Genomic DNA, 15,632 nt, shown 5'->3' on the forward strand with positions numbered 1-15,632 from the left:
AAATAAATAAGTGCGCTGAATAATTTTGGTTACTTCCAGTCTTAACTCTAACACAAAGTACATATATAAGTAAGGGAAAGGGTATTAACGGGACTTATCTTGAACGTTATTTCTTTAATGTAGCTGACGTTTTAATATATCTAAATATGCAGTTATGTTCAAATCGCGACAGTTTATAAACGAAGTAACATGGTTTTATTTTAATTTGGTCACCAATATAATAAATATATAAATAGCGAAACCAATCAACCTAGGTATAAACAGTCAAATTAGGATATGATACAGTTTCACTATAAACCAATTTACCTGCCAAAATACTTTTCACTATTTAATGTAATTTTACTTGTTTGGTCATAATTGCTTTGATTTATTTAAATTAACATTATATTACCATATTTTATTTTAGCCACTCAAACTTTCACCGTCCATCATGATTACAATAATACATTTCATGCCAAACTGCTTTGGCTTAGAAATCATCTACTCTGTATTCTAATTTCCTCATATAAAACCACAGAGCAGGCTAGATGGGAGTAAAGTTGAGCAAGCATCATAGATAAGATCGTGTCCTAATTAAGCAGAATTAAAACATGAATAAATTAGTGGTAAGGCTTTGTGCGTCAGGCCTTGGAATAATTTCATTTGGAGTCATGTTGATATATCAAGGGTTACTAAGTGAAGTTAATCCTTCACTTGGCAACCCTAAATTAAAGTCTGTCACTTTTTTATGAGCTGATCTCACAGGATCTTGAGAGTAATTTGAGATAAAAGAAATACTTGTTTTAATAGTACTTAATTCCAGGTTTTATTCTACTTGTGTACTTACAAATTTTTATCGAAATCCGTTTAGTAGTTTTTTAAAGAAAAAAAACTAACCGTTCTCACAATCCTTCACGTTTATAACTCTGCTTCTTACAGTAGTTGTGTTGAAGAGTTCATAAAATTAAGTCTCTGGACTTATTTGAATTAATTAGAATTTTCATGTCTTAAGCATAGCCTTTTGCTCATATAATTATATGTATATAGATAGATATAACTATATGAATATATTATATATTATCTCATAGATAGGTACTAACTATCTATATTTTATTATAGCAAAAAATTTTTGACAAGTTGTCACTGTCATACAAGCTCCATTATATCAATCATCAAATGTATCATTTCTAGTTCGGGAGCAAAGCGGAACACATCAAATAAACGCACCTCGCTGAATTGGGCAAATTGTTTGAGTTTAGCCAGAATTTTGGGAATTCAGATTGCAAGGTTCCCTCAGAGATGCTGTTATATTTTATACGCCTAACTCCCCTGTGTTTACGGGTTAAATTATTTAACTTTTCTTTTCGTAATGTAGTATTTTTTTTTAAATACCTTTACGGACTGTTCTTTGCCTAGATCTTATTCCTAATAATAATTCAAAATGAAAAAGACATTTTGAGTTATTTGAGAACATCGACAATATTTCATTACGTTTACCAATTTTTTTTTTATATAAGTAATATGAAAGTAGATACAAAATATCCATATTTTTTTTATTTTTCAAAATAATTAAATACTACTCTTTAAATTAATTTTATCACAACTCTTGTGGGATACATTTTAATTGACAGCGAGTAATTTCGATAATTCGGTGACATTCAAAATTATTATTTTTAACTTGTTAGCCGATTACGAAGGAAGGCCTTTGTTATGTACTAAATCAATAACTTACTCGTTCAGTGTCGAAATGAGGATATAAACTGTGATAAAACAAATAAATATACATGTACAAATCACACAGATTGAACTAGCCCCAAAGTAAGCTCGAGACTTGTGTTATGGGATACTAACTCAACGATAATATATTTTCATAACTTATGCATATTATACATAATTATATAGATAATCATCCAAGACTCAGATCAATCTGAAAAAGATAATTTTACATCTTGACCTGACCGGGGATCGAGAACCCGGGACCTCCAGTATAGCAGTCCGACATGAAAACCATAAGGCTACAAAGGTCTATTATTTAGTTCACAAATCTTAGTTCAAAGTTTACCGCATGTGTACACAGAGTAGAGTACAATACTGGAGGTCCCGGGTTCGATCCCCGGTCAGGTCAAGATGGAAAATTATCTTTTTCAGATTGACTAAAGCACATCAAAACCAATTAGTAAAGTAAGACTAGGTACCGCCAACTTAAGTTAGAGTTAAACCATCACATGCTCCCTGATAATGGGACTTAACAACTTAAAGCAAGTTTAGCAATCCTAAGTAATCACTGTTGTAGGAGATTAACAGATTTTTAGCTAAGTTGCTTAACTTATGCGTTCCAATCGTCTGTCTCACCTCTCTGTCTATATAGCGTCTCTTTTCTCTTCTCCCGTAAAGTAACGAACTTACAGAGATGTTTATTTGGTGCTAGTTGTAAATTCTTTTTTTTTCTGCTCCATTGATATTGCAAGAAAGTCTTTGTGTATGATAAAAAAATAAATAATTAGTTTTAGAACATAAATCACAAAATTAGTCTAACTTAATAATTATTACTTTTTAAGTATTTTTAATTGCATGCCTATAACACTTTTCACGGATTGAATACAATATAAAAGCACTGCGAGGACTTGGAAAATACAAGACATTAAGAAAATTATAAGACTTAAAATTTGCTACTCGTACTTACACAATAGATGTGTACTAATTTGATTTAAAATGTTCATTGTTATTTGCCTTCTCCAAAAAAATAAATACTAAAGGGTAGTTGCAATAGTCATGTCAGATGCCTTTAAGCGACTGGAATAAAATCTGACACCAGTGTAAGCAGCTAACACTCTCTATTACCAAGCATCTACACTCTTATTAATTTCACCCCTAACTTGAGAATACCCTTAAATAAATGGCTTTTCGTAAGAGGGGGTACGTTTGTTTGTATAATTTGCCAGTTTAATACCAGCAATCAATCTGTGACTCCCATTTGCGTAAAACGTAGATTGGGACTCACTGTTACAGGGGCCATAAGTTATAGCTTTTCAAATTTATTTTTTAAGCTGTCAATGTCATCCTATAGTCCGGCCCAATCTGCCATTTTGTATGAGATTAGCCGGATTGGACCGGGGGGATTTGTATAGAAATCGTCTATCTCATTTAGTTACACTCATACGTAGCCTATTTAGTTTTGTTGGTTTTATTCTTACATTCATAAATCGATGTGTGTGGTGCTCTACAAAAATTGTACCTAATGTTTCAAAAATACATTAGTAGCAAAACAACCGCTATTGAAACATCACAAGATCCTAATAATACTCATTACCAAAAATACGTGGTTATTTTTGTATGATAGGTACCAATCCATTACAAGAATAGAAATCGTCAATTGTTTGTAAAAGCGCGGAATGCAAAATTCGACATCTTTTGTAAGGGCGTCGATTTCTCAAGAACTTCAACAATTTGAAATTTCAATTCCGTGGCCGAGGATATAATAAAAGCTGGCCGGATAAGGTTGGTTTCCACTTTCCAGAGCACCGCCTAGGGCTCTCGCTTTGATATTACCCTATCTTTTTAATGGAAGGGCAAAACGCAGGGCTGGCTTTAGGCAAAATTGTCGCCGGAGAAATACGGACCCTGCGTGATGAGAATTCATATTTGCCAGTTCATATTAATTGTTGATTCGCAAAATTAAAAACATTTTCTTATAACAAATCGCGAAAAGTATATGCAACTTCGCGAAATTATTTATTACAAATATGGATAAAATTTTAACAAATTAGAGTTATAATTAAAAAAGAAATACAAGAAACTACAGAAAAATTAATACATTTATGGAAATGTATATAATAAATAAGAAATTTGTTTTCTGTTACAATAACAATTTTGTCTGTTATAACTAAGTATCACCATAGTCGTATCTTCATGGCTGAGGATCGTGACCACCAGTAGCCGTGGCTCTCTTGACGAGAGCCTTCCAGGAAATACGATTTTGTGCTTGTTTTAAGGCCTGGTGTACTTTGTTCCGTGTCCTTATCGTTTTTTTTACTAATCAACGCCCAGCCTAAACCATAGAAGCTATAAATCCGAAATTTGGGCAGTAGCTTTGTGTTATTATGTAGTACTCAGATAAGAATGTAATTTTCAAAATTCGACACCAAAAGAGGTAAAAATTGGGGGTTAAAGTTTGTATGAAATATAACGAAAATCTTTACTAATCTACTTCAAACTTGGCATAAATGCTGTGTAACAAAAATAATGAAACCCATGTTTCAGGATTTCTTAAAATTTGACTTTTAGGGTAGTTAAATGAGGGTGAAAAGAAATAACGAATAATGCCATTCAAAATTTCGTCAACTAAAGACATGAGTAGACAGCTCAGCGGTGAACACCATTGAATTCACGTTGTTACTGTTGATGGTTCGAATTCTAAACTTCAATTATTTTGAATTAAATCTGATTATCATACAGGGTGATTTCCGAGTAAAATTTATTATGGTTTTACTATAAAGGGTTACTGGTATCAAACTACTTGGGTGCATCAAAACAAGCAACTTTTATTCTACGACTTTTCGTGATTCGTAGTTTTTTCTTTTCATATAAATAAAACTAAAAAAGGAAAAAATTTGTATTTATTACGTTTAGACAAAAGTCGTAGCACAAAAGATGTTAGTCTCTATGTACCTTATGCGCCTTTGGAAGGTTATGCGTTAGATACCAGTAACCCTGTATAGTTGGCACTGTTCTTTGACTTCAACCTAAATATACTAATTTATAAATTAAAATTAAAAAATATGTTCATTCAAACAATCAAAATACTAACCAATAATTACGTCGGATGTTAAAAAGTTATCAACTTAAATTAATAGCTCTTAGCTCAGTGCTCTTCTATTTATTGCTACAATATAAAATAAATTATAGTCTCATAAACCACAAGTATTTAGTGGGAGTATAATAAAGACTTTATGTCAAAGTTTTCCAATATCAATCCGCAGCATGAATGCACCATTTATGCAGTCCGGACGCCTGATATCGAATATCTCCAGACGAAGTCTGTCTGTCTGCATTTGGCATTTGTCTTGATTGAAGTTCATGATATAATCAATAATCAACAGCCATTATTATAGATTACACAAATAATAATCAAAAAATATTCCAAAAAAAATTCGATATTTGTTCCAGTTATCCAAGTTAAGATCTAAAAGAAAATTCTCTCCCACAGTCATCATCAACATCAGCCATTTTAACGTCCCCACTGCTTGGGCACCGGCTTTCCTTATGGATAAGGATGGCCATGACCCACCACGCGAGCCCATTGCAATGGCGGGTTTAACAACAGCAAATATAAACGGGACCAAAGACGGAAGGCGCGTTAAGCGCCTTCCGAAATACTCTCCCGTAGTATGACAGTGTAACTATATCAGTCACTTCCTTATTAACCCACGATATGTTGTAGTTCCGCCACAAATCCACGACTTTTAACTTATTAAATCGCGAATCACGATCTTTTTACCTACCTAAATATAATAACAGCGACTCGCTGATGCCCAGATAAACCCTGCGAGATTTTTGTGGTGCAGTTTGTTGGTGTACTGAATAAAGGATTTAATAAAATAATTATTATAACCAGCCTGACGCGTCGTTGTTATGCCAGAGGTTTAAACTTTTATGTCCAAATAAAAGTGGCTTCTCGTAGTTTCGAGAACGGAAACACCTTTTATTTTAACTGTCGGATCTAAAGCACGACACTCTGATCGTCACAGAGATTTAGATTTTATTGGACACCATAAACTAAGAGACTTGGGTAGTACTCTGATAGAAAAACAATATAAAAGCCGGCGCAGACGTGCTGTTTTTGTCCGTCATAAATAGAACATTATAACGTTTAAAACTAATTTAAGTTGCGAAACACAATATAGCGGATTCTTAGAATAATGTTTATATTTTAATGTATATCGATTGAACTTCACATTTAAGTGGACAAATTACGTATTTTTTTCTGTATTCTGATCGCAAACCGTGTCTGTAATAAACTTTGGCGGAGAGTACATAGATATTGTAATATCATAGCATTTCTTCAATAGTTCTTAATGTCTACTCCAAAATGCTGAATAGCTTTGAGAATATATATGAATTTATAATTTAAAAATAGACAGACGTATAATACCTATCTAGTTTTTGTTTAATCGATTTCTTTTGGTTATCCTGTGTTGTCTACATTAGACAAGGCTCCTCTGCTCTGTCTGTCTGTTTCATAGGGTTCTCTCGCATCTAATTTTGTTGAAAGCCCGATTTTATTTGCCGCGTCTTGTTTATATAGATTTTAGTAGAGTGGTTCGCAGAGCGTTTCGAATGCTGCGGCCGCGCTGTCATTACATTTTTTCAAATTATAACAGAGACAAGAATTAGTTTTACTGTCTGTACTGGTGATAATGTCAATTTTATGAATGATTGATTTTGGAAATTATTCCTTCCTCAAGAAAATTGACGGATCGTAATGACAGCGCGGCCATAGTGGCCGAAACGCTCTGAGAACCTCCCAATATTTCTTTATGTCTATTGGTAACAATATTCACAGAAATACGGTGTGTACTTCTTTCATTCGAATTAAATAAAAAATAATAAATCGTTATATTTCATACAAACTTTAACCCCCAATTTTTACCTCTTTAGGTGTCGAATTTTGAAAATTACATTCTTATCTGAGTACTCCGTAATAACATAAAGCTGCCCAAATTTCGGATTTATAGCTACTATGGTTTAGACTGGGCGTTGATTAGTAAAAAAAAAACGATAAGGACACGGAACAAAGTACACCAGGCTTTAAAGCAAGCAAAAAATCGTATTTCCTGGAAGGCTCTCGTCAAGAGAGCCACGGCTACTGGTGGTCACGATCCTCAGCCATGAAGCTACGACTATGGTGATACTTAGTTATAACAGACAAAATTGTTATTGTAACAGAAAACAAATTTCTTATTTATTATATACATTTCCATTTAGCAATAAATTAGTATTCTATAGTATTATATTATAGTATATTCAAGTTAAATAAATAAACTCAGGGGAAAATTCAGTACTTAAACAATATTCCAAAAAATACGATAAAAATCGCTGAATGAAAACGACTTATAAAACGCAGTATTAAAATTGTTGTCGTCAAAATTCAAAAGGCGGTTGGAAGCGCGCACAAAAAGGGTTCAGCGAAGCGTTTGAATTTAGTCGGGCTGTTGTAGTTGGCGGTCCGGGCACGTATGTGCAGCGCATCTTGCATAGAGGATGCATTTCAATGCAGCGATGCAAAATATTTTAATACAGAAGTCACGAAAATATATAATAATATTTTAAGAATAAAACACAGTACAGACGAAACTGCAAACTAAACAAAATAAACTTTATTACAATTTTGTTTTTTTTTTTTTGGGACGAAAGAATAAAATTGCTATAATGGTATTTTTTAAAAGGTTACGATTTGTCAACATTTTCGATTGACGTTTACAATCTGGCCACGAATGAAACAAACTTTCCAGGCAAACTTTAATTTACACCGTGCCTAGTTTAATGTGGACTAAATCATAATAGAGGAAGTCACAAACGGTCACCCAGTTATTTATTGTTTTGTACGAAATTTTGCATAAACGCATTGCATTTGCATTTAAATAGGAGTTGGTTTTGTGAAGCACAATTTCATTTGTTCGTTTTGGGAATGACTTTTATCTATTTTAATAGATATACGTATGGGACACGTTATATATTGAACTGTATTTGTAAAATTAAAATACATTTTTATATATCTTCTTATTTATAAGGAATAACTAAAGACGCGTCACGCGTCAACTCGTGAACGGGTGCTGCCGGGGGAACAGGTCAGCTCGATCTCTTATTAAAAGCTGGTTATTTTTTTTTCCTTTTAACAGCACTCTATCACAATCATAATATGTTTCAGTATACCTTTTGACCATGTACTTTATTGTGTACTTACATTGTTATATTAGTGATAAAAAATTATACATAAATTTATATTTAAATAATGGTAAGCTCTTCTGGTATGATAGGGACCAACACTGTTTGAACGAGTTTCTTTCGGCATTTCTTCTCAGCAGTGGTCGTTCCGAAATGCTAGTAGTTTGTAACTTTGGTAAATATCATTTGATTTAGATTATGACATGAAAAAGTGCCTATGAAGGCCGAATTTCTAAATAAATGATTTTATTTTGATTTTGAAAACTTTAAGCTAAAATGCATATTTTTTATCACTTCACAATATTTAACATTGATCGAACGTCACAAAACATACTTTAACTTAAAATAAGCTTTAACTTTTTCATGAATAACATTGGTAATAAGAAATATTTTATACTGAAGTATAATAAACATCCCCAATAAAAGCAGGGTATTTGCAATGAAACACAACCCGCCGCAATTAAGGCTAGGAATACAGACAGACCAACAGCGATTCAAAATCTAGATCGAGACGTCTACGAGTAGCTCTATGTACAGACTGCGCTTCGGAACCACAGACATTTTCGTCTAGATGTGATGAAATAAATCGGATATTTTATTTATAGTCTATGGTTTGATAGAAAAAGAAATCACACAGTCGACTACACGGATTTTGGGTGCCACCGTTTTTGGTTTAATCAACTGTGACTACATTGTGTCATGGAAAACTATAATAAGTACTTTATATATATTTTTTAACTAGTTTTACAAATCAAGATAACTTTGTTTTTTATAATGGTGGTGACTTAATTTCTAAATACAACATTAAATCATTAAAAAAAAAACTCTTCTTGCATTTTCATTCCGTGTGACCCGAAGTCGGGATATCTGGTATCTGCGAAATTCCCTGTCGCGGCAAATGAAATTCCTCTGTGGTCAAATAATTTCAATTTGCGTCTTATATACTTACCAGACTTAGCTGATCATATATTTTATGAAGATCACCGGGAAAATGCCTATTATTTTATTTAAAAAACATAGCTTTGCAGGTCTATGAAAATTCGAAGTACTTAAGTGTGGTAAACATAAATTTTGTACAGAGTTATATTTCTTTTCAAACTTTGCCCTTTTTTATACCACGACCAAACAATATTGTCATTTGAAGATTATTCATCAAATAATCTAATATATTATTTATTTCAAAATGAAGCGAAAGTAGACAAAATTATTCACAAAACTAAGGTTTGTGTGCAATTCATATCTCACTATCAAGTCGATTTGCAATGAGTTGCAGTTAACAGTTATTTAGTCACCATTCAGCACACCGCAATATGATTGGTTAGCTGCGTCTCACTGTGTCTCGACTCTACAATGAGATGTAAATTACACAGCCACACTAAGCCAACTAATCTCTGAATAAATGATTTGATTTTGATTTTAGACGATCGAGATATAAAACGGTAATTATGTATCAATAAATTTTAAACAATACATCTCTCCATATCTACAGTTCCATTCACACTTTAACTTGTGTGAACCATCAATCACTCAACTTATCCAACCTCATCACACAATTGTGGTTTGAAATTAATTAGAGCATACGAGATGCGGGTGGTCTGAACTTTTAGACTGTCGATTTAACTGTTATGATTAATTAGTTTAATTATACAATTAGTTAGCTACTGTTATTTCCTGTTCATTTCTTTTGTTGTTGCCGCTTTGATGATCTTGATTGTTGGTTTTGATACCAATCGCTCGAGAAAAAACGTATTTTTTTTCTTTCGTTTATGTACGTTGTTTTTATTTTCGTCATTGATTTGAGAATGTCCGATATTAAAGAATTGGATTCCTTATTAAACTATTAAGTACTCTCATAAGAGAGGTTATCCGAGAGAGGCTAGGTTGTCCCGAAATTTCCAGGCTTCAGGTCCAGTATTTTCCTAATTTATGCTGGGCGTAAACAATTCTTTCTGCGAACTCAGATGCGAATGATCCGCTCATCAAGTCACCTTACATATCACTTACAGAATTTGGGTAGATATATTTGCGGTCGACTGTACACTACTGGCTGCTAATTAAGAGCTTTGTATTAGTACAAGGAATAACCAGCAAACACGTCAAAATCGAGTCAATTCGCGGCAATTGTTCGCCAATAGTGAATATTTGTCATAAAAAATCCATCAAGTTCGATTTAACACTTGAGGATGCCAATAGTCATATAAATTACACTAGAATTTGATGAAAGTTTCTGGTAGCTTCTAACATGAGGTCTTCTTCCACAGACGCTATGGCATGGTGGACAAGCGGTTCTGCGTGGAGGGGGGATCCCGCTGCGGCAAGGGGGAGGGGCTGTTCGTGTTCGCAGCGGAGGGGGGGAGGGAGCTGACTGACCTCCTCAATGTGTACAGTCATGACGCTCAGTCCAGGCTTAGCATAGCTTCTAGGAGTGGATCTGGTAAATCAATAGCAATATTTTACTCGCCCCTTGCTATACCTTAGAATAGAACCACGTCATGTCCTTCCGTGGATATCGTACGAGGCGACGAAGGGACTGGGACCTTTTCAGCTGATAAATAATAACAGCATTCTCAAAGAGAACCCTCTTTGAAGGCCCTCTAAGATATCGGCCCGATATTACTATCACAGCTGAAGCTTCAAAAGTGTAAAGTTTATTTTCTACACTTTACTTACTCGAATATAATATATACAAGAATTTCACTTCAACAGTGGCCCGTCAAGAAAGAAAAAATAATAAGCCAAATTATATTACAGCCCACAACAGTTTTAATTGTTTAAATTAAGCAAACTCTTGAACGAACCTTGATCAATCCTTCGTAAATTCATAACTGTATCAAGAAACTTGGCTCGTTCGACTTAATAATATTCTATTAATAATTCTGACTAGCAAATAACTGGCCATTAATTGAACAGACTTTGAATTGAGCTGACTTTGCAATGTCGAGTAGGTTGTTTAGAAATTCGATGGTATGTATACCTAACTGTGAATTAATATATAATTTACGGATCGAAGTTAATTTTTTATCAATTTGTTATTTTCAAAACGAGTCAGAAATACGCAGAAATTGATAAAACAAAACTGTTAAAATTAGTACAGGTATAAAAACCACTGATGAGCTTGTGGTCCATACAATGAAATGGAAATCAATTTGATTTGCACAGCTAAAAAAGATCGTGGACCCAATGCGTTATATAACGCGTTCGGAACCTAATGAACCGTTGTAACTTTTGGAAAAAATAATTCTTTCATTTAATGTGACAACCCTGGTTGTTTGTTTGTTTATTTGTTTGAAAACTCTTTATTGCACGAAGTAAACACATACAAAGAAAGCAGTAAAATAAAGAAAATTGTATTGTCAATGGTGGCGGCTGTGTCGCCTTTAGCAAGGCCGTCGAACCTCATTAAACAGTTATTTATATGTTTTTATTTCTCTTAGCCTGTTGTTGTGTTCCCACTGCTGGGCAAAAGCATATCACTAAAAAGTCATATTATTATTGATTTCATAACATATCTAATATAAGTATTTTATTCGCCAGTTCTAGAGAAACGGTTTTCCGACACCAGCTCCTGCATGGACGACTGTTTCCACTCGTCCTTACGATCAGTGTCCCCTTCCTGGGCAGCGCCGAGTAGCCAGACCATGCATTGTCTCTCAGACCTGGACTCCAGCATGGACAGTAACGAGGAGAAGTTCCGAAGACCCACCTCGTTGCCAAGGTGTTCCAGCTGTATTGGGAAGATCAGCCATTTGACCAGGTAAGACTTTTTAAATGCAAATCGTACTGTTACACAGGCTTAGCCTTTTACAGACGCCAGTTGCCGCAAAATTTTCTGAACTATTTTTTACAACTTGCAATGTAATTATTTATCTGTACCTACCGAACCTCCATCACGCGTTTCTTTTTCCAATTCATGTTGTGCCAACATAATTTATGAGGTGTAGATAAATACTTATGATAGCCAATAAATCATAAAACCCGAAAATATTATCATCAGACAGGGAATAATCAAGACCAAGATTAGATAGACAAGATTTGTTTAAAATACAACAACAAGATAATACTATCAATTGTTCTGATGCTCAAATATTTTTTAAATATTCCAGGTCATCGACCTGCCATACACCTGGTTCGATCATGTCTCCAGTCTGGACCATGGATAACATCATAGAGAAGCGATCAGACTCCGACCGAGCGTCAATATACTCTAGATCCAGTGGGAGCGCCTCTGAGTACAGTGTACCACGCAGCTCATGCATCTTGGATAAGAGTTTCGACTCCAAAAGAGCAAGCCCTGTGGCGTGCTGTACTCCTGCAGTTCCCGTCAAAACTGGAGGGACCTGTCAATGTTGGCAACAGCCCAAGCCTTGCTGCTGTAGGAAAAAGACATTTAGTGGGCCTTATGAGAATTATGACGTCCCTAAAACGCCCATGCCACTTATACAGGTTAGTAACGAACGTGTTGAAGTGATAAAGATGAACTACGTAATTTAAAATGCTCATGGATCTATAGCTGTTTATTTGCCATATTAATTATTAGGTAAATGTGGTTGAAATGATAATAATTATTTTTCAGGAACATCCTGTCGATGGTAACAACCCTGCAAGTCTTTACGATACACCAAAGAAACTGAAATGTCTTCTAAACGGCCAAGCCTGCAATTGTTCGCACACGTCCGATGCCAAAGCTGAAGATAACCAAACAACTGAGAATAACAACGCATGTGATACTAATGTTAATAATAATGATGTTTCTGTAGAATCACATTCAAATTATGTTAATGTTACCCCTATAGCCAAAAAACCACAAGTACATTACGGGAATTACGCAAATTTAGATATTTCAACAACCCTAGAGAAATTTGAAAGTTCTTTGCAAATTTTAAGGAGTGCAGGGTTTAGTCAAGAAGAACTTGACGCTTTAGAAGATATCCCTGAACATGACGACGACATTTCAACAGCAACAACAAATACAGTTCATCCAACGGATTGCTGTAACGATCATATGAATTATATGCATATGGAGCCGTTAGAAATTAGCAGTTCGAGTAATAGCAATAAGAATTACTCCGACAACATAAGCCGAATCAGTCACATGTCAGATCCCACGCAACATTCTGATACTATCAGCACTATAAGTACAAGAAGATCTAGTTCAGCTGACTTTACAAAAAGACACGACGACGATTACGTTCTTAATAATCAAATGTGTTTAACGCCTACTGTACTAAGGAAAGCACCTAAGAACGAAAGAATAAACGAAGGAAATTTGATGAAGCCTTTAGAAATAATCGAGCCGTCGGATAAAGTATTCAAGGTGCCCGAATCGAAAAGCGAGAACATTTTCATCACTCGATTTCGCGACGCAGTCAAAATCAGGCGATCTTCAAGTGTGCCGAGTAAATCCGATAAGAATCGGGACTCTTCGAGTTCAAACGACTCAGGAGTATCAACGGGATCACTGAAGCATCATAAAGGTGATTTCACAGACTTCGAGATGCCGATAACCAATGCGAAGTCTACGAAGAAACATATGAAGTGCAATAAACAGATGAGGCGGTCAATGACACCGGTACACATGGGCTTCTTGAAGTCAAATTCATCAGATCCGTTGAAGAATCTGACGTTCCATTTCGAAGAGGTGTCGGCGTTAACGAAATCAAATTCGTGTGACGTCGATACACTGACGAGGAGGAAGAAGAATCATTGTAAGTATAGCATTTTTTTTACTCTAGTCATATGTAGTAGGAATTTGGCTCTTGATGCTCTTTGATATGTGACAAATCCATCCATAACATCATCATTAATAGCCATTTAAACGTCCCTACTGCTGGGACACAGGCCTTATTATGGATGGATGGATAAGGAGTATATATACCATGTCACGCCCATTGCGGATTAGCGGGTGACAAAGCCGGATTTATTGAAACAGTATCTGAGATTAATTCAGTCAAATTCGATTTAAATTCTTGTCACCAAATTATATTTTCATCGAATTTCATATAAGTAAAATCAAAATAAATTCTCTCCCCAGTGGACACGGACTTGACGGTGCGCCACAGCCAACTGACTACCAAAAGCACGTCATCAGGCGCCTCCGACACCTCCGACTACATGGAGTCCCTCTCCGTCTCCTCGTTCTCCTCCTGCGACGTGTCCGCGGACCGGCACGCCGCCAGACCTCGCTCAGGGAAGGAGTACGCCAGCATCGACAGGGCTGCGCTGGCTGGCGTCTGCGATGTTGGTAACTGAAACGGGATTCACCGAAAACTGGAGGTTCAGACAACGTGTCTGAAGACCGCTCCGCCGTTATGAATTAAATATGTTGTTAAATGGTTTTAAAAATATGTTTGTTTGTATTAATTTTATTGTTCGAAATACACATATTGTTGTACATAAAATTAATACAAGAATTATGTATGCCTGTATTACTCATGTAGTCCATCTTATCAACCAATGTCAAAATTGTTAGAGAATACATGGGAATAATTGGTATTTTAGGCCAATTATTAAGCCTTTACATATTTTTTTATTCTCAAAGTAAGTACATTATTACAAAAAATGTAACTCAAATCAGATTTTATCTCAAATGTCTTTGAAATACCATGTTGATGTGTCTTTCTGTACCAACAAGTGATGTCAGTATGTTATTTCCCATATTAATACAGTTGCCATTTGGCTTCTGTAAATTGAAATTTTGCAATGATCACTTACACAAATGCGGTAGGGTAGGTAGGTATATGGAGCATACCAGAGCGTACCGTGTACAAGTAAAAATATAACAATGTAAACTTTCTTACTGCCTAGACAAATATATTGTTTTTTACTCACTCACACCCTGATTTCTCTGAAAATGTAAATAAATGATGTACATATTGTTGAGTACATAACAGCGCGAGTACTTACTCTTGTTCCTATGTACATAGCTAAGAAAATTATGGGGAAACTATGTTAAAAGTAGACAAAACGAATTTAGATTTTTAGTAGTGTGCCAAAAATATTGTAGCTGGCTTTACAATAAGGTTTTGGGTAATATTATCAATTATAATGTGTGAAGTATATTTTTAAGCTGCAATTTTTTTTTTAAATTTATTCTTAGAGTGGGTATCAGTCAATTTTCAAGTTAACTTCGACCTGCGCGCCTCCCGATTGTTTGGGGAAAAATGGCGTAGTTTGCGATTTTCTGCGCAGATCAACGTAAATTGACTGGTGCAACCTACTTGTTATTATAAAAATGTCATTTTCGTACTAATTACTTTATTATCAAATTTCGTGACACTAGTGTCAGATTTTTAAAATTCAAACCATTGTGTGGTTTGTTTGTTTCATAAAATGAAATGACTTTTAAATATATATTATTTAAGAGAATATTCTTAAGAAAATATATGAATTTTTAATGTTTATAATGTGTAACATTCAGTTGTAAATCTTCAAGTAATACTGTAGATTTCACCTATTGTATGTATATCATTACAAAACTAGCATAGATACTTAAATTATTTGTGCCTTTTTTGGAAAATAAATTTCTTTTATTACGGTTGCCTTTTGAATGATTTTTCGTGTATTACATATATTATTAAAAAATAAAAAAATTGTATGTTTCTTAAACTATTTTTGAGGACTTATTTTTGTCATTTACATACATTTAAATGCATCTGAATTTATATAACATAAATTTATTAATGTTATATATAGAATTTAAATGCATCTGA

At 34.5% G+C, this 15,632-nt stretch overlaps 1 protein-coding gene across 2 annotated transcripts in view; it reads left to right on the forward strand.

Moving 5' to 3' along the window:
* LOC128675130 (uncharacterized) overlaps window positions 1-15,455 on the forward strand; it is a 137,062-nt gene extending 121,607 nt beyond the window's left edge. For both annotated transcript variants that reach the window (XM_053754291.2, XM_053754293.2), the window contains 5 exons: window positions 10,185-10,357; window positions 11,458-11,677; window positions 12,027-12,366; window positions 12,497-13,628; window positions 13,955-15,455. In XM_053754291.2, coding sequence (XP_053610266.1) covers window positions 10,185-10,357; window positions 11,458-11,677; window positions 12,027-12,366; window positions 12,497-13,628; window positions 13,955-14,172 — 2,083 coding nt within the window. In that variant the 3' untranslated portion in view covers window positions 14,173-15,455. The remainder of the gene's footprint in view (window positions 1-10,184; window positions 10,358-11,457; window positions 11,678-12,026; window positions 12,367-12,496; window positions 13,629-13,954) is intronic.
* The last annotated feature ends 177 nt before the right edge of the window (window positions 15,456-15,632 follow it).

The sequence above is a fragment of the Plodia interpunctella genome, chromosome 14, assembly GCF_027563975.2.
Source record: "Plodia interpunctella isolate USDA-ARS_2022_Savannah chromosome 14, ilPloInte3.2, whole genome shotgun sequence".
In the NCBI taxonomy this organism is placed as follows: Eukaryota; Metazoa; Arthropoda; class Insecta; order Lepidoptera; family Pyralidae; genus Plodia; species Plodia interpunctella.